Source organism: Macrobrachium rosenbergii, chromosome 50 (genome assembly GCF_040412425.1).
Source record: "Macrobrachium rosenbergii isolate ZJJX-2024 chromosome 50, ASM4041242v1, whole genome shotgun sequence".
Classification (NCBI taxonomy): Eukaryota; Metazoa; Arthropoda; class Malacostraca; order Decapoda; family Palaemonidae; genus Macrobrachium; species Macrobrachium rosenbergii.
The window spans coordinates 30,801,654-30,821,910 of NC_089790.1; the positions used below are offsets into that span (position 1 = coordinate 30,801,654).

Below are 20,257 nucleotides of genomic sequence, written 5' to 3' on the forward strand. Positions count from 1 at the left end.
CATTTTTGCAGGAACTTTCGCCAATTCACGAATTTTTTCTGTGGACCATATCTCTAAAATTATCACTAATTCGCTTTTTTTTCATAGAGCAACATTGTTTATTCACTACCAGTCAGCAAATTGAGGCATATCTTTTTATTTGGAAAGATGTCACATTGTTATAATCTAGGCCTTCAAAGGTTTGATGATGGTGACGTTATGGAGTTAATTGGGATCATTTTTGGCCGAGAAATCGTTGTCCAGCTACCCTGATGAATATGGCTGAGTCAGGTAGAGGCTTTCCATGGCATCTGTTGACGTCACAGCAGCTTAGGTTTTGGGTGTCTTCTGATTCAATAAGGGTCCAGCTCCTAAACCTACACCCCTCTTCTTTGACTTCATCATGAAGAGGTGCAGCTGCTGCCCAGGCGAAATCGGACATCATAACCATGCTGAGTGTTATGTTCCGCAGAAGATGTTTTATGTTAATACCAGTTGCATTTCTCTGTTTAACTAATTTTAGCTGTTTCCTGGTGGTCTATCAACATTTAATTTATAATTGTATCTCCAGTTAGGTAGCTGCATAGGGAAATATCAAACCATTTCACTGAATCTTTGCCTACGTTATCCAGGAGACCTCTAGAGACCTTTTAGCATCCTATGTCTTATTTAATCTACACTTTCCAACTTTCTTCACTACTTACTTTGAGCCTTAGTAAAGAGTGTCCCCAGTTAATAGGTATTTTTGTTTATGTGTATCCCCCTATCCCTGTTCTGTCTGATTTCATTAATGTGTTAGTTTTTACATGCTTATCAGTTTCAAGATTACGTCTAGTAACCATATATTACGGCTGCATCCTATCCCTTTGTACAGTATATAAATCAGAAACTGCAGTAATTTATATTATCATCCAATATTACGTGATATCAAGGGAAATCCATTGTTTTTTCTGATTCCCCCCCCCTCCTGCAAGCCCCTGTTCCTTGGCGAGGGCTGATGATACTGAGACTTTGTAATCAGATCCTTTGGTGGAGGCTTTCACCAGACTCATTTACTTATGTTGTAAATTTTTCATTAGTAGTATTCACAGTATATTGAAATGAAATTTACAGAATTCAACTGAATATAATGCGCAAAACAAATAAATGAAAAGTAAAGTGACAGCTTATAAAATTAAAAGCAGATTGAACTACCATGTTGCTGTGCTCGGTAGATTTCTGTTTGCATGTATTTTAGACAAATTTAATTTTCCGTACTTGTAGTAATTAATTCCCAGATCATTAATTACTTTTATTTACTATATTCATTCTTGATAGTTTTCTTCTCTTCATTTAGATCAAAACTTAGTATAAAACAGAAATACTGTTGCAAATATGGTAATCATTTATTGACAGTAGGTTATTTACACATAACTGGTTATCATTGTTTCTGAAATATCTTAATATTCTTAATAATTATGAAGCCTAATTATCCAACCTTTCAGGCATAGAATACAAAATAGGTGCCACAGTGGGTGATTATTTCGCGTGGATAGACAATGTGAAACTGAACATTTCAGTAGCCAATATGATCAGCAGTCCCTACAACATGACAGGTGGCCTTATTGAAAATCCTCGCCTCTTTCTTAAACCAGCCAACAAAAGTGCTATTGCCATGATGAATGCGCCTTTCCAGCTCCTAGTCGAGATTAAAGTAAGAAAATGTAATTTTTAGTGTTACGACTACCATTTATCCTTGCAACTACTGAGAACTCAGAATATAGACTAAATGTAGAATATAACTTATGCTCTTAAGGGAAAAAGAAAAAGATTAAAGCACTAAACAAATAAAAAAAAAACTTTCAGGATGTTAGCCTACCATAACAGGAAAATGTAAACACTACATCGTAACCTGCATAACTTAACCTCTAGGTAGGACCAGGTATGACTCAAGATATTGACCTAGTAGTCTACCCTCCAAATGGAACTGAACTCTGTCGTCTAAGTCTCATGGAAGCTGGTAGATACCTCGGTTGCACACCAGGGGGTGACTGGTACCAGGGAGAAAGGTTTATATGGAGGAACACTACAAGGCTGAGGTATGGAAGCACCCCGCCAAGTGCTAGGTTGACTCTCTTCGGCCTCACCAATGTCGGTAAGCAGTTTTTCCTCTCTTGAGGGAATTGGAGCATAATTTGGCATTTACTCTACAAATAGCTAATTATTTCGTATATAAGTTGAAAAGCTATAAAGGCGAGTTGGACCTGCATTGGGGTCATAATCATTAATCACACTTATAACATTTCAATGCACAATTTCAATCATAGCCATACCATACGTGGAAAATGTTGCCTTTGTGAATTACATGAAAATATCTTTATATGAACTATTACAACCAAATATAATGGCATACTGTAGATGTTTAATTTTTGCCTTGTAATTAGGTTTATTCATAGGTACTAATTTGATGAAACAATCTCTTCTTAATTGCAAAAAAATGGATTTTCCAGGTAATCAAAGTATCAATGTGACAGACAACACACACAACTCATTGTTGGTGAATATACCATTATTCATACTCCCTGGGTTTGCAGGTGGGGAAGTCAAGGTGAGAAGAGACTGGTTGCTCTTTTTGGTGCTTTCAGGTACAGCCCCCAGACAAATACCAGTTGTCTTAATTTGGTCCGTTCTGCTGTCGATGAAAAGTCGCTAATCGTTACCTGATCTTCAGTAAATCATAATTTGCCATGAGGATGAGTGAAACAGTAACGATATTTCAGCACGTTTGATAAAAATATACGTATTTAACCAGATAATAAACAAGACTCAAGGGAAAGAAATGCAATCGACTCTTCCTGCTAACTGCACAAAGCTCTTTCATACCCCCTTCTTGAATTTTTGGTTTACCCAGTGAATTGACAATTTATTCATGCTTTAGATTCAACATAAGACAATTATCAGTGTATGATCTCACATACTTCATCCTAGGTGTATATTAAAGTAACCATTTAACTTGAGCTGTTTATGATTTATAATTCTTTTATACCATAGTTAATTGTGGTATGTTCCGTTAGGTGTTGCAGAGAACTCGACCAGGAACTTCGCTAACGTCATTCTTACCCTTTTTGGTGAAAATTGTGACATGATGACTATTGTCAAATTCCTTATTACTGTACTTAATTCCATTAAGGATTTCACATATTTGAGATGTTATTTAAGGCGTAATTGTTATCTCAGAGTAATTATGCGAGAGATAAGGTAGACTTTAAATAATTGGGCAGTCATAAAGAGATGCATTTTAACGTGATTATAGCCATTGAGAAATATTTTTAGATGTAATGTAAACAGACCCTTTCTGTTTAAAGCCAATCAGAGTGATATGAATCTATACAGGTTTCTTCAAGAGAGATGGACTTACTGTTCGTCAAGAAATGTTCGGAACCAGAACAAGTATTAAACATAGCACATACAAGATCATTTTATAGAAAATATATGATTGGAAATTGAAACAGTCATGGAGAATATAAAGAAAATTTTAAGTAATTATGTAAAGAATGCATAGAGACTATGTCACAAGTGTATGGTACTTACACGTGGATTTGTCTCTGTACCCTAGTCACATGTTGCATTACATATTCTTGTATGGAAGGAATTGTTACCCCGATTGACTCTTGAACTCGGCTTGTAACTTCCCAAAACTACTTCTAAGGAAACAAAAAGCAAACGTTCATTTAACTGTCATGAATATTATCAATAAATATGCCTTTAGCAATAATTGATATAATGTATTTTGTGTTATCCTTGTCCCTCCTTGTCCCTGTCTTCAAAATTACATAAAGAGGAGGAAAAAGAAATTTGCTATTAAAATCATTGATTACTTTTTAAGTTTATTATTTCACCATTACATATCTGTTAAGCAAAAAGTAAATGGATCTAAATTGCAAGTTTTTTTTTAAGTTAATTTGATATCATAGTATGTAAAACAGCATCCTTTAAGATTAATTGCCAATGAACACTAGGTATCATAATACGGTTTTCATTCCGGTTCTAGGCACAGCTATACTTAGCCAAATCCAGCCTCCTTCCTCTGGCAGAGTCTGTATATGCCATAGTCCCCACGACAGGGTCAACAGCACTCGTTCCAGCATCAACAAACTTGACTTTTTCAGGTATTTGGAGGAAAAACATTTATCATACGAGAACTCTCTCTCTCTCTCTCTCTCTCTCTCTCTCTCTCTCTCTCTCTCTCTCTCTCTCTCTCTCTCTCTCTCTCTCTCTCTCCCTCTCTCTCTCTCATATTTTGGCAGTCTAAATGCTTTAAAAGCTTTTTATTTTAGGAATGTTCTTTGAATCTAGACTGTATTCATTGGTATAAGCTAGCATATGTCAACAAAAACTGTTACTGATAGAGCAACCTTGGTGTTCTCTACCCATTCATACAAAAGTTGAAAGATGTATAATGTACACTCCAACAATGTAAATGTTGAGAAAAAGAACTTTCACTGTCTGTCCAGACAATAATCTGTTAGCAACATCTGGGTATGCTATAAATAGTTGTAAATTATTTTTATTAGTAGCTCAGTAATAAAATGACAGTTTTTTTACCTAATCCTTTGGCAACATAGAATCACTTAATGTTGAGAAAAAGAACTTTCACTGTCTGTCTAGACAATAATCTGTTAGCATCATCTGGGTATGCTACAAATAGTTGTAAATTATTTTTATTATTAGCTCAGTAATAAAATGACAGCTTTTTTACCTAATCCTTTGGCAACATAGAATCACTTAATTTGTTTTACTTTGTTCTTGCAACTTCAGTCACTCCCTCTACGTATGCAGTGCGGAGGCCTAATGTTTTAGAAGTTGAAGTTCATGTTCCTAAGGGTGCTGCACATGAAATGATACTGTCCCTTACTGCTCCTGCTGATACCCCAATATGTGCCTCTCATGTCCTCTTTGTAGGGGAGCTAATGCCCTGTGTAAATGGGTCGAAGGCAACACACACAATATCTAGGTAAGAATCCGAAAAAGTCCTCGAGAGCACCAAATGATTTATGCAGTGAAACGAGTCTTATATAACGTACTCAGTATGATTTGTTCTTTTGGGGATACAACCATCGCCTTTCATATATGAGGTAACCTTCAGTGTAAGCTGGAATGGACATTGAATCTTGGTAAGAAGATAGTTAACTGATGGAGATGGGACAGAAGGGATAACTCCTCACTAGCTTCCCTCTCGCTACTTCACTCTTTCTTCGGCTACCATTTGTGCTGTCTCTTCCTTGTGCATTTGTTGGAATTTGGCTTAGTGGCTTGCTACCATTATTCTCTGTTACCTTATTCCTTTGCCATGTGCCATGGCTGTATTTTGCTGTGTCTTGTGGCTGTTTTTCTCAAGTTTGGAGAAAAAACATGACCAGATCTGATGTGGGGCCCGTGGGCTGCATTGTGGTTGCTTCGAGTCTCCCATATCGGTAGCCCCACCTATTTTTCTTCAACTGTAGGGATAAGGAATGTACTCGTTCCCTTCCCTGTGATGAATGTGCTTCTTGGACCATGCCTCAGTGACAGAAGTATGACAAGGGAAGAAACAAAGGCCAGGAAGATTTTGCTAAGTTCTTCTGGGGGTTAACATTGCGTTCCAGTTCCTACTTGCCACCAGCTGCCATTCCACTTCCACATACACCTGGCTTATCTCCTTTTTATGGGGAATAATTTTCCTACAACCCACAAACCCCTTTATCCCTTGTCTGAGGATGAGGAACTTCATTGGGAGATATCTTCCTTTTGACTGCCACTGTAAAAATAGCCCACTTTGAATATCCAAGGTAGTCCATTGCTTGCTGCCTTCCTGGACTTGCCAGCAGGAAGTAGGAATGACCAAACAACCAACCACTGATGTGTCTGCTGCTACTTCTGCAGTTCTGGTGACTACCTCATCTGCTACAGTTGATCCTCCTGTGACTGTGGTGATGGCTGTAGCTGAACAGGTAAGTGTTTTGACATCCTCCCCATCAGCCTTGACCACTCCCTTGAAGTGCAGGGCGACTAAGAAGTCTGACAAGAGAAAAGGAAGACACATTCTCACTGTTCTTCCTCCTCTTCCTAGGCCCCAGACTAGGAAGAAGAAGGGGAAGTCCAAGACCACATGGAAAAAGTCCAAGTGGACATCTCCCACTCTTTTTTTCTTATGGAAGGAAAACAGAGGTGCCAGTGCACTGTCTGTGATCATTGTACCTCAGGCAGGGCTGATGCTACTGTGCATGCCCACTTGGACATAAGGACTGGCCCCTCACCCTCCCACAGTGTGCCCTTGGGCTTACACCAGGAAGGCATTGCACAGCCCCCATGCTCCCCGCACCTTGGGTCTGTGGCGCAAGTGCAGATTGCAGCTTTAGGTAGCACCCTTCCCCTACCCTCAGCAGGTGTGCTGAGTTTCAGCAGGATGGGCATGTGCAATCTGTTCGTTCACCGTTCTGTGCACAGTCCTTGGACTATGCATGGGCAATCTACTGGATGGACTCTACATCTCATTCACCTTTCAGGGAATGTAGAAACCATGCATCTCCTTCTTGCTTGATTCACTTGCACTTTCAAATGCTCTTGCAATTTGAGCACCCTTGCACTAGGGGAGGTCTCTGTTGATCTCTTCCACCTCTTATGATGCAGTTTGAGGAACATTAGAAAGGTGGCGCAGTCTCTCACCCTTTCTTCTCTTTACATACTCGGTTGTGACCGAATATAGGAGCAGAGGGGTATAGTGGTCAAGGTTCAAATTCTGTTTGGATCACAAACCTGTGGGAACCTGTTTGTCTTCTCCATCGAGAGGTTCATCTGGTGCTATGTGGACTGGGAGTGGGAGAGGGACAGGAAGTCTGGTGTGGCTGCCTCTTCTCTGGGAGATGAAGTTGACTGCAGCAGATCAAGCAAACTCCTACCCCCACCACTTTCACACCAGTGACGGTTTCATATTCCAGATGATTCATAGGCTTTTCCTCTCTGGTTGAATGTTTCAGTCTGTCAGTTGACGAACAACCTCTCCCCTCAAGAAACTCCATGAGGAGGGCCTCTCTTTCGACACTTTGGAGGCAAATTCATTAGAATCTGTAGCAGTGGCATCACTGCAGGCTGTCTAATGGCCAGACCTGTGAATAAGTTTGCTCACAGACGACCCCGTGACAGGTGTTACATCCTCGGACAAGATTGTTAGTGCCAGGCGGTAGGGTCTTTTTCTGTCTGGCACACCAGATATTCTACTAGTGAGCAAACCTTCTTCTTTGAAGGAGAGAAATATTCTCTCTTTGTTCTCTTGCTAAGTGTCTCATGAGATTAGCCTCTTACTGCAGAACAGTTTGGTGTTGGGCTTGCCTCTGTACTCTTTTTTCAGAAAAGGCAGAGGCTGCAGTCGAGTTTCATTAAGAGAATTCCCAGGACTCACACTTAAGTGGTGCAGTGTCCTCAAATCCTCTCAGGCTTTTGACTTCTGGTGTGTCAAGCTTGCACTTCAGAACCCCAGACAAGAGCAGCAGTCTTCTTCCTTTTCTGGGAAAGGTAGGAAACCTTCTCATTCCTTTTGTTACCCCTTCTCCAGCTAGTCCAAGAAGTATTCAGTTCCAGAATACAAATTAAGTCATCTGCATCTATCAGTGGTTTGTCAAGAAAGGAAAGTTTCTTTCCTGTTATCTTTGCTATCCTTCAGAGTTCGCAGTTTCAGATTATAAAAACAAATAATAATAATCTGCATCTATAAGTATTTTGTGAAAAATGGAATCATTCCTTTCTGTATATTTGTGTAATCCTGCAGTCTTTCCAGTTTCAAAATACAAAACAAATAATTTGCATCAAAGATGTTTTGTGGATATAGGAAACCTTCCTTTCCAAGTGTCTTTGTTGTATTCCTTCAGAGGTTTCTTTATCAAAATGTGAAAGTAAATCATGTGCATCAGTCAATTTTATTTTTATAGAGGAAACTTTCCTTTTCCATTTGTCTCTGTTTCCCTTTCCATAATATCAAAACAAATCTTCATTTATTGATATATTGTGGATAAAGGAAACGTTCCTTTCCATTTGTTTTTGTAGCACACCAATAAGACATGTTTAACCCCCTTTTTTTATCTTGACCTCAGTCATATTGGAGAAAAAATTTACTGTTAAATTGTACTGAATTATTCCTTAAATAAGGGAGCATGCTGCTGGGTTTTGTTATTTTTTATTCAGAGTTAGTGCCTTTTCAATGAACTATACCTCTGCATATGTGATCAGTTTGCCTTCAGACCAAGGTAACCAGGAAGCGTGTGTCACTTGAATATTTTATATGGCTCTCTCCCACCCTTGGAATAATTGGAAACTTTCTGTGAATAAATCTCTTCATCTTAATTGTAATTTTCCCTGAACTGAAGTATCTAAAGAGAAGCTAATAATGCTTGAATTCAAGAAATAAAATAGATCTACATTATCCTAAGAGATTTGAAGTCTTTGTGCATTTGAATAGACAAATAGAACATTGATTCAAATGGAACTGCAAATATTTCATACAATAGTATGCAGGCAAAGGTGTGTTGTTGACCTTTGCTGAGTTGGCTCAGTGAAACTCTTGTATGGGTCTTGGCTGACCTGAAGTCTATGGGGTTAGTTGTCAACACCCTTGGTAGTGAATCATTTGCATCAAAGTAATAATTATTCTGAACTTGACAGGAATTGGTCACTTGCAATAAAATAGTATAAGGTAGCATGTGACTAGCACATTTAACAAAAATGCTGCTGTTTAAAGACTGAAAATCCAGTTAAACTCACAATATCAAAATAATTATTCTACGGAACACTTTAAATTATTGTACATGTACTGGCACTAATGTATTTATCATGATTTTTCATAACAGTGATGGGAGATCTGCTGAGGTGAACCTTGGTAGAGTGTGTCGCATAGAACAAAGAGTGGTTGATTTTCCCGACACAGATGTGATACGGGTGCTTGCAGCATTTCTGCCAGCCCCATCTGCAAGTGGCTCTCGACAGGTTTGTTTACAAGTGCTTGCCTTCAAGTGTTTTCTTTCAATTAAGAACATATTGTATTCAACTGTCTCCTTTTTTAAGGTACAGTAAAAAACTTATAGAGATATTGAGGACCCAAGAATGTCATTTGCTGTACCTTATTATTACAATACTGAGGTAACCCCAAATCACAACCTTGAACCCTTAATAAAATCTGATTATGATTATCAATACTGAATAATCTCCAACCATCGTAATAACACAGAAAGACTAAGTATTTTCTATGTAAATAGACTTCCATCAAATCTACTTTTGAAATTATATCATCAGCATTAATTTTGATGGTTTTATATCATTTAAGCTAATAAAACAATGGGCTATCAGAGAGAATATCAAGAAAAATTTATAAAGCAATGCAAATAGAAGTAAGAAAATTATATGTATTAGGCCTTTAGTTTATGATCATGATGTAATTTATAATGATTAAATCATTATAATTGAGGGACCTCATAGTTTTTTGTTCAATTGGAATGACTTTAAGAGCAAAATAATTCCATCTGTTGACACTTGGTCAAAGTATATTTTTTTATGACTAGCCTGTCAGTCTACTGAAGCTTCCGTCAGGATGTACAGTTGTCTGAGGAGTAGTCAACATAGCTCTCAAAACAAATATAAGGTCAGGGTACACCTCATGAAGATTGCTCCTACAAGTAAACAGTATGTTAGAAAATCTCTCGCAAGGAGATTAATTCATGTTTATGCAAGACCATTACAAATAATTCCACTCCATTTCCATTTCACAAGCATCACTTCATAAGGCAAGTCCATAATAGAGCAGTTCAACTCCATTTCCAACTTGCAAGCGTCCGTATTATCCATCATTATTTCATAATTCGTGCACTGAATATTGCAGCATTAAGCAACCAAGCTCTTATTATTTTGATGCTATTATTGAATAAGAAATTGCATGCCTGTAGAAACCAAAGGTTTTATGGTGATGCAATTCAAAACCCTTGAAAGAGTCATAAATGAGGACGCTTTACTGCCCTTTGCTCCCCAGCCTGAGTGTTGGAGGGGTATATTAGCAATAATCCTGATTGCAGTTGTTGTTGTTATTGTTGCCAATAATAACTTTTTAGTTTTCTGAAAAGAAAATTATTTTGCTGGCTTTGTCTGTCCATCCACACTTTTTTCTGCCTGCACTTTTTCTGTCCTCCCTCAGATCTTAAAAATTACTGAGGCTAGAGGGCTGCAAATTGGTATGTTGATCATCCACCCTCCAGTCATCAAACATACCAAATTGCAGCCCTCTAGCCTCAGTAGTTTTTATTTTATTTAAAGTTAAAGTTAGCCATAATCGTGCTTCTGGCAACGATATAGGATAGACCACCACAGGCCCATGGTTAAAGTATCATGGGCTGCGGCTCATACAGCACTATGCCAAGACCACCGAAAGATAGATCTGTTTTTGGTAGCCTTGATTACATGGTGTACAGACAACTCAGTTGCGCCGAAGAAACTTTGGCGCATTTTTACTTGTTCATTTTTAGTTTGGAAACAATTTTTAAAACCTTTACCTTCTCCTGGAAGAAAATAACTCAAATCTCTGTCTTTTCAGTTTACTGCTGATGTGAAATACAACGGAGTTAAGCAGAATATAAATGTGAATTCAGCAGCAGTTTATCCAGGTTCTGGCGGAGTAAGTATGTCATGAGGAAATACTTTTTATCAAAAACCAGAGAAAATTCTCCCATTTACGTACTGAGGCCTAAATGAACTTTATATTGCAAACAATTATTATTTTACATACAAATTGCAAAATAATTACGTCACTAAAGATGAAGAACCATGACTGTAGTTACATAAGAATAAGGTTAATAAAGACAGGACCATTTTCAGAAGGACAAAACTGGGAGTCTTGTGGATGTTTTTGATATTTTTATCTATGAACTGATATCAAAAAGATATTGAGCGTAGTGACGATAAGCTTATGGTGCAAAAAGCAAAGGGAGAGACACTGAATTTAAGCCCACAACTCCAAGGTCTTACTAAAAGGCCCAACGACCAGCAGTTCAAACACTTAATGTAGAAGTTCATAGGGTTAAGAAAAATTACATCTGCAAGCATATCACACAAAAAAAAAATATATATTTTTTTTAAAGTATGGGACTCATTTGATCCATTGCTGTGTGATATCTAGTAGTTGTACTGCATTACTGTTTAGAACAATTTAGCGTTGACCTGTCCGTTTTGCAGTTTAAATTGAAAGCTTTAGTATAGAGAATGGACTAATATACTGTACATATAGAAATTTATATGGAGTATATCATTGAGTACAGTAATTGAATGAAAGTGCTGCTTTGCTGCAATCATGAGAGTGAAGGTTTAAGAGGTGCAAAATAAGACGAGCAGGAAAAAGGTACTGCTGGTTCATTGGTGATCCAGGCTGTTTATATAGCGGCAGACTGACGTCGCGCCACGGAATACAATGGGAACAAGGGTGACCTGAGGTCGATAATAATTAACAATAAATACAGTGAGCAAGTACACTTTACATTATACAAATGGACAGAATTGAAGTTGAATACAATCTTGATGCCTGCGAAAGAAGAATACATGGTATACAAATCGGAGACAGGTAAACAGTTATATACATAGTTTAAATGATTGGATTTGCGTGACCCGTCACGCCAGGTGTGACGATTTGTAGAGGCAAAGAAAATGTGACGTCACCATAGAAAACTTGCTCAGCAGAGACTTTACAAAGGTTCTTAAGCTGTCTAATTATGATACAGGCTTGTAATTTATGGTATAATGTTTATTCTGGGGTATATTCTCTCTCTCTCTCTCTCTCTCTCTCTCTCTCTCTCTCTCTCTCTCTCACTTTGGAACAACACTATGATCTTCACCTTTCCCTGTTTTATAGTAGTGATGTTCCCGTTCTCCCTTTTAGTGGTATTCTTCAGTTATACCATCTTGCATTTACTACACACATACATATGATCTGGTGAGTATTGTTCCTTTTCCCCTCAGTCTTCCCTTGAAATTGATCTTTAGTCCCAGTATGTGTTATGTCAAGCCACTGGAGCATATCTGAATGGCACCTCTGAGCCAACATCCAATGCCTTCTCTTAAGAAAAACCTCCTTCATACTCTCCTTTCAGTGCGTCAGTCTCTCATGCTTATCATTATTTGGTTGTAAGTACAACTTGTCAAATAGAGAAATCCTACATATATCCGCTAATGATGCTGGTGATTTGCCGACGAGGGTCGGTAACACCTGAACGCTCTTTTAGAGTGCCTTAGTTAGTCCATTAGGGGCGTGGGGTGGTTCATGGGGCCAAGACTGAGTCGCTGTTTGGGTCCGTTAATGGCTCCGGGAACCACTCCGGGGTCACCACTGTGAGAGGGTGCGAAAGAAAGAGCAGGTAGACGAGTACTGCTAGTTTGTTGAGGAAGCAGCCCGCTTATAAAGCGGCATGCGGACATCAGTACAAAGGCATACAATTGACCCGAGGTCAATCATTCATTATGCAAAAATAAGACAAGTACATACAGATAACGTGACAATAAAAACAGTAGATTAAATACAAAGATACTCTGTCACATACACAATATACAAGGACAAAAATGGATAGGTTATGAATATACAATTACATAGTAAAAACAGGGCTGATTATCCTGACCTAGGGTTAGGCGAAAAGGCACCATAGAAAACGGGAGGTTCTTCACAGAAAACCCGTTTAGCAGGGACTTGACAACATAAGCACAACCATAACAAAATAACTGTACTTCACAAAACACGAATGAACTACAAGTAATCCAAAAAAAAGCTGCTGCAAATGGTGCAATATGTTTATACAATGACTTGCAGAAACAAATTACGTTTACCAGTCAGGTTGTTTCCCGTGTTCCCCAATAGTGGGTGGGGTCTGTCACCTAAGCAAAAACAGAAGCGCTACTGTGAGTTTTTAAAAATTTGCCATGCAAGTTAGAAACATTAGCTATGTAATTACCTGGTAAGTTATTTATATGAAACAAGTTTTTCTGACCATGATGAAAGGGTGACACACATCACTATATGCAGTGTCCTACATTTTCAGAAGAGCCATTGCCAAAATACTTGACCAACATTTTGGTCATTGTGTATTCTGTCAATTTTGTCAGAGCACAAACCCTGATTCACTAGCTTCAAAGTCTTTTGGGAAGAAATCAGACCTGACCACAATGCTGTATATTGCACGAAAGTGAAGAGACCTTCTGGTGACTAAGAGCTGATTTTTGTGTTCTGACAGAACAGAGTGATCAAATATTTTCTTGGAAAGTAATAGATGACCACTCTGAAAACAAAAATTAATTTTTTCTTGGGCAGATACACTCACACACCCCACCCAGTTGTTGTCCTCCATTCAAAGAGCAGAAATGATGACTACTGCCTGGCAAAATGTATCTACCTGCATTCACAGATTTCCAACTTATACTTAGCCTAATGGAGCTGATGAGGCACAAAATACAAATTTCTTTTCATGACTCCAAATTTTTCAGGTGTACTGACGCGAGTGTTAACTCACACTCCAAGTGAGAGCTCAGAAATGAGCATGGACTCGGACATTCCCTCCCACATACAAATAACTGCAAACTTCTCGGAGACAGAAATCTCCCTCGCGCAACCTCCACTCATGCCCTCCCCTACACCAAAACTTGCGCGCTCCTCCACACCAGTACCCGCTCCTCGCGCGATACCCCTCCCAACGGATCAACCAAGGGCTGCCCTCACCATAAAGCTGCCGCCGTTCGCCCATAACAACCTGACATCATGGCTCTACAGGGTCAAGGGGCAGTTCAGGGTGGCAGGCCTGACCGACAAGGTGCTGCAGGCAGACATAGTAATCAATGCCCTGCCGGAGGAGATATACAGGAAGGTCGCCACATGGGTGACATTGTATTCGTGCCCTGCCACCTACCAGCACCTGAAGGCCTCTCTCGTCGAGACCTGCTCCCTGCCGGTCTCCGAGAGAGCCGCCCGCACCCTTGACCTCGCCATCAACCCCCCCGCAGGACACGAACCTCCTGAAGACGTGGCATGCCCCCCAAGACCTCCTCCTCCTTCCCGAGACGGACAGCAGCAGCAGGCACAAGGAGATCAGCCTGTCAAGGGAGATCCTCCTGCGGCAGCTCCTCCCAGAGGTTCGGGGTCAGATTAAGGAGCCCCGCACCCTGCCGGTCGACGATCTCATCAGAACGGTGCAGCAGCTAACTGACTCCACGAGGGTGGTGAAGCGGGCATCCATGCCTGCACACCCCATCAACTGCCTCCAGCCAGAGGAACCCAACACAGAGGAGATCAACGCCATCACCAGGAGGCGGCCACTCTATCACCAGAATAAAGAAAGGCCGGGGCTTTGCTACTACCACCGGAAGTTCAGTAAGGACGCTCGAAATTGCAGAGCCCCCTGCCTTTTCGCCCATCCAAAAAATGGGGGAGGTGGCGGCCACCCCCACAGCCGCCATGGCAGCAGAAGCACCCAGGAACCCCGTACCAGTAGGGTTCTGTCCGCAACACCGTCTCTGGCAGGATGATGCTGATCGACAAAGGAGACGTGTGGTCAGTGTTCCCACCTTCCAGAGAGGACCACAAACGCCCACCAGACCCAGCTGTCTCCCTGACAGCCGCCAACCAGTCCCCCATCCACTCCTACGGCACCAAGCTCCTGTCGGTCTCCATCCTGGGCCGGAGATACAAGTGGAACTTCATCGTCACGGATGTGAGGACTCCACTTCTGGGTGCGGACTTCCCGGCCCACTTTGGACTGGCAGTCGACATCGGCTGCAAACGCCTGCTGGACACCGAGTCCTGCCAGTCCCTGCCCCTGGTGCCGGGCCCCAGTGTGCCCACAGTATGTTCCGTCGCTCCCCACTGGTACGCCTCCCTCCTGAAGGAATTCCTTGAGGTTTTCAAGCCTGAACTTCGTCAGATGCCCGGAGCCCCCGCCAAGCACGGAATTTACCACCACATCAAGACGAGGGGGCCCACGACGCACGCAAAGTTCCGGAGGCTTCCCCCTCAGCGCCTTCAGGAGGCCAAGAATGCTTTCGCCGAAATGGAGCGTACGGGCATATGCAGAAAGGCCCCCAGACCATGGGCCTCTCCCCTTCACATGGTGCAGAAACCGAATGGCTCCTGGACACTCTGCAGCGACTACAGGCGGCTCAACCTCGCTACAGAACCAGATCACTACCCCCTCCCAAACATGCAAGACCTCATGGCCTCTTTCCATGGGGCCAAAATATTTTCAAAATTAGATCTGTTAAAGTCCTATTTTCAGGTACCAGTAGCTCCAGAAGACATTCCCAAAACTGCCATCATCACACCCTTTGGGTCCTATGTCTTTGCCTTCTCCACCTTCGGACTGAGGAACGCAGGGGAGACTTTCCAGAGACTGATGGACAACATCCTGGGGGACTTGAACTTCTGCGTCTGCTACGTCGATGACATTCTCATTTTTTCCAGGTCCCACAAAGAACACCTGCAGCCCATCCGGAAGGTCCTGCAGCGCCTGCAGGAGAATGGCCTCATCATCAGGTTTGACAATTGCACCTTCGGCGTCGAAAGAGTTGACTTCCTTGGCCACGAGATATCCCCTGGAGGCGTCCACCCACTTGCATCGAAGGTTGAGGCTGTCGTCCGGTTCCCCACCCCTACTTCCATCAGGGGTGTACAAGAATTCCTCGGGATGGTCAACTACTACAGGGAGGTTCATCCCCCGGGGTCGCGCACACCATGGCCCCCCTGACAGAGAACCTGAAGAGCCATCCAACGTCCTATTACTACTGTGCTTGCCCTCCTACTAAACAGCCTTCTCCCTTCCATGCCTCTGATCCTAATGCCATTGCCAGTCCCGAGTCTAGATTTGATAAAAACCTTAATCTGTTGCTGATTGGAGACTCATAAAATTATTATAAAGTAAGTGTTTGCAGAGACAGTGCAGTGATTGTGACAGTGACAGGGGGAAAGTGGCTACCTGTCCCACCAGTTCTCCTAAACTGAGGTCTCTGTCCTTCTCCCCCAAACCTGGGAGAAGACATACCAAAAGTCCAAGGGAGGCTGATGGGGTTTCCCATGGGTGGTTGCCCCCTCAACCACACCTTTGGTCCACTCCCAGGTGTTGGCAGACAACCACTGGAAAGGCTTGTCCAAGAAGTGCAAGAGAAGGGATTTATATCTGTCCCGTCGGTTTGCCTAGGCCTAGGTCCCTGTCCTGCTCCCCCAAACCTAGGAGAAGACATATCAAATGCCAAAGGAGGCCAATGGGGTTTGCACGGGTAGTTACCCATTATAACCGGAAAGGCTTGTCCAAGGAGATACCTCCGTTGTCCTCCATCTCTTCAGATGACTATGGGGTGGACAAGAAACACCACAAACATTATCTGGACTCTTCTCGGCCCCTTAAACACGCTTCTGAAGACCATGACCATGTCCAGATGCTCTGTCTGTCAATTGGTATAAGCAGACTCCAAGCACTCATTTTTTCGTCAGACAAAATCTTGTTTACGTCCGCAGAATTGAATCATCTGGTTAAGGACATATTCAAAGTATTTGAAGTCTTCACTTTCCCTGATTGGGTTGTGGGTGCATTGGCCAAGAAAATGGAGAATCATCAAGATCTCGCTTCAAGAAAGAGATAGCATCGAGCTTACAGAAGAATATGACTCAAGACTTGCTGACACAGTCATCTAGGCGTCCCACGGACTCTTGTCTTTTTCAGGTTAGGACCACCCCTCCCCTCCAGCAACAGTCTTTTCATGGAGGGAGATCTCGGACGCCATTCAGGTCCCGCGCAATGTCTGCTTTTCATCCGGAGCCATGAAGAAGAGCTCTTCCACACCACATAGGAAGTGAGACAGAAGTCTGTTGTGCTCCTGTAAAAGCCAGCCTACTAGAGTTTTAGGAGAGGTGGCGGATAAGAAGAGCGGAGCCCTGGATTATCAGTCTTTTAAAGGAGGGCTATGTCATTCCATTCTTGAAGAGGCGCCTCTCCCATCACATTTGCAACTTACTCAGTAGGCTCTGAGAGACATTCAGCCCTATGGGAGGAAATCTCCTCCCTCATACACAAAAGGGCCACAGAAGAGCTTCAGGGCACCAACTCTTAGGGATGTTTACAGTACAATCTTCTCGTTGTGGTACCAAAAGCATCCGGGGGTTGGAGACCAGTCCTCGATGTAAGCGCCCTCAATCAAGATGGAGATGAACCACTCAGTCCTTGCATTCATTCACCAGGGCAACTGGATGATAACCTTAGATATGCAAGATACAGTACTTACTTTCATATCCCCATCCATCCAAGTTCCAAAAAGTATCTAAGGTTTGTCTTCCTAGACAATATTTACCAGTTTCGAATGCTTTGCTTTGGTCTTTCAACAGTCCCTCAAGTGTTTACTCGAGTCCTGGCTACACTGTCGAAATAGCTCCACTTAGTGGGAATCAACATCTGTCTTTTCTTAGATGAAGGAAGTAGAAATGTGCTTGGAGGACACACACACAGGATTCTTCTTCTGGCCCAGGAGCTGAGCCTTATAAATCTCCCAAAGTCCAGTTGAGCCTTTCTCAAGAAATCCTTTATCTGGGGATGACACCACTAAACTCTTGGGTTTTTTTTTGGTTTTCCGTCCCCTAAGAGGATATCTAGCTGCTTTCAAATGTTCCGGAAGTTTTCTAACCCTATTGTCTTGTTCAGCTGAACAGTGAATGAGTCTATTGGGGACTCTGGCTTCCATGGAGATGTTCGTCAGAATGGGCAGATTGCAAGAGACACAGCCAGATATGAGAGTACCCTAGTTTCACCTGAAGGCCAGCTGGAACAAGAAGACACAGCTAGACAGCCAGGTTTTTCCGATCACCCCGATATATAATCTGACCTGCAGCGGTGGCTATCAGAAAAAAGACTGTCGAAAGGGAAGTCCCTTCATCCTCTGAACCCCGACCCAGACTTCTTTTCGACATAGATTGAGAAGCCCTGCTAAACAATCAAGAGGTTTCTGGGACATGGACTTCAGAACAACACGACTTACATATCAATGTAAGAGAAATGAAGGCAGTCCGCTTGGCGTTCAGAGTTTTTTGCACCTAGTCTGCAGCAAGACAGTCGTGGTGCAAGCGGACAATTACCACGGCCTTAGCTTACATCCGCAACAAGGCATTATCCATTCCTTCTCTCTCTCTGTCAAGCCACAAGAGAATTACTGCTGTGAGCAGACCAAAATGAGTTACTCTTATCACTCGCTTTATCCAATCAAGTTGGATGTGGTGGCGGACAAGCTGAGCTGTCAAAGCAGGTTCTTCCCACCAAGTAGACCCTGGGTCCCCTGGTATGTCTAGACCTGTGGAAGTTGCGGGGCAAGACAATGATAGACCTGTTTGCCACCTCCAGAAACCATCGTCTCCCTCTGTTTTGCTCACCAGCTCCGGATCCTCTTACATATGTAGTGCCACAGACACTATGTTACAGGATTGGTCAAATCTGGACCATTACACCTTCCCACCCTTCAGCATACTCAGGGAAGTATTGAACAAGTTCAAGATGCACCACAATGCGACCTTGGCCCTCATAGCCCCATTTTGGCCTCTGAGGGAATGGTTCCCAGACCTCCTACGGCTGTAGGTGGACTACTCATGACTGCTTCCCCAAAAAGTATCGCTACTCAGAAACCCTACTTTTTCAGACACCACCAGGGGTTGCCCACTCTCACTCTGACAGGCTCCAGTCTGTCCACAAGCTTGTCAGAGCAAAGGGTTTTTTCAAGGAAAGCTTCAGAGGCTATTGCAAAGTACAGGAGGGAGTCTTCTAGCTTCGTCTATCACGCCAATTGGTCAGTCCTCCAATGATGGTGCCACAACCGCAGTGTCTCATCTTCTGACACCAATTTGACACAAATTGTGGATTTAATCCTTTTTTCTGAGGAATACGGAGAACTAGTTTTCCTCTAGTATTAAAGACTATCAGGCAATGCTTGGCTCCGTTTTCAAGCTTAGAGGCTTGGATCTCTCATCGATCTCTGACTTTAAACATCTAGAAAAGTCATTTGATATGATTGAACATGAAAGAGACAACACTTTGGTCTCGTGGAATCTGGATGTGGTCCTGAAATGGCTGACGAGCCCATCTTCTGAGTTCTTTCGCTCTGCTTCTCTTTGGAATCTGATGTGTAAAGCTCTCTCCCTCTTTGCCTTACCTGTGGCTAAGCGCATCAGCGAAATGCAAACTATTGACAAAAGAGTGGGTTTTTTCTTAAGGTGATGCCATTTGCTCCTTCACCCTAGGCTTTCTGGTGAAGAACAAGGACCTGTCCAGGCCCTAGCCTCGATCATTCACTTTGAAGAACTTATGGAACTTCTTAATCAAGGGGAAGAAGAGAGAGTACTGTGTCCAGTCAGAGCATTGAGATACTACCTGAATAGGAAGAGAACATCAGGGGCTCATCTAGTAATCTTTGGTGTTTATTAAAGAACCCATCTCGTCCTCTTTCAAAGAACGCCTTGTCATTCTTCCTAAGAGAGTTAATTAAAGAAGCACATTCCCAGATCCAGGGGGACATTTTACCAAACTTTAAAGTGAGAGTGCATGATATTAGAGCGGTGTCAGCTTCCTTGGTTTTTATACATAACATGTCTTTGACCTCCATTTTCCAGTCATACCTACTAGATGTGCAAGTCCATTTTTGCTTCTCACTACTTAAAGGAAGTAGAAACATTGTGTAACGATTGCAGTACCCTGGGTCCGTTCTAATTGGCTGACATGGTATTAGGTCAAAAATCATAGGAAGCACTCTTTTTCGTATTTTGGGGAGCCTGGAGGTAGAAGGTACTTCCACCAGTCTTAGTGGTTAGGTTGTGGTTTTACGAAGTGTTTGCAGAGTAAGTGACAGCCTTGTCTTTTTTTTTAATCTTGGTACTGCACCCAGGGCAAGGGCACCTTATTATATGCCTTGCTAGCCATCAGGCATATCCTCGCTACAAAGCTCCCACTCAAGTAGAGGCGCCCCACGGCTCAACAGCCACGCCACTACAGGTTAAAATGAGCACCAACCAGAGGCAGTATTCACCTGCAGTAGCTCTCTTACCAGGTAAGAATACAACAAACATTGCAGACAATGCTGGCCGATTTTTCCTATTTCAAATTCATTATCATTCTTTAATGTTTTGGAGTAGACTCTCCATGTATCGCACCTTCATTCAATATGGGATTCAGCTATTTAATTACTTGGTAAGTTACATGAAAATTTTATAATAAAATTAAGTTTCATATAT

General features: G+C 42.1%; 1 protein-coding gene across 2 annotated transcripts in view; it reads left to right on the forward strand.

The window, feature by feature from the left end:
- The window catches only part of LOC136832808 (uncharacterized), a 348,711-nt gene that overhangs the window by 260,150 nt on the left and 68,304 nt on the right, over nt 1-20,257 (forward strand). For both annotated transcript variants that reach the window (XM_067094392.1, XM_067094393.1), the window contains 7 exons: nt 1,464-1,672; nt 1,891-2,113; nt 2,469-2,566; nt 4,010-4,127; nt 4,777-4,972; nt 8,838-8,973; nt 10,568-10,648. In XM_067094392.1, coding sequence (XP_066950493.1) covers nt 1,464-1,672; nt 1,891-2,113; nt 2,469-2,566; nt 4,010-4,127; nt 4,777-4,972; nt 8,838-8,973; nt 10,568-10,648 — 1,061 coding nt within the window. The remainder of the gene's footprint in view (nt 1-1,463; nt 1,673-1,890; nt 2,114-2,468; nt 2,567-4,009; nt 4,128-4,776; nt 4,973-8,837; nt 8,974-10,567; nt 10,649-20,257) is intronic.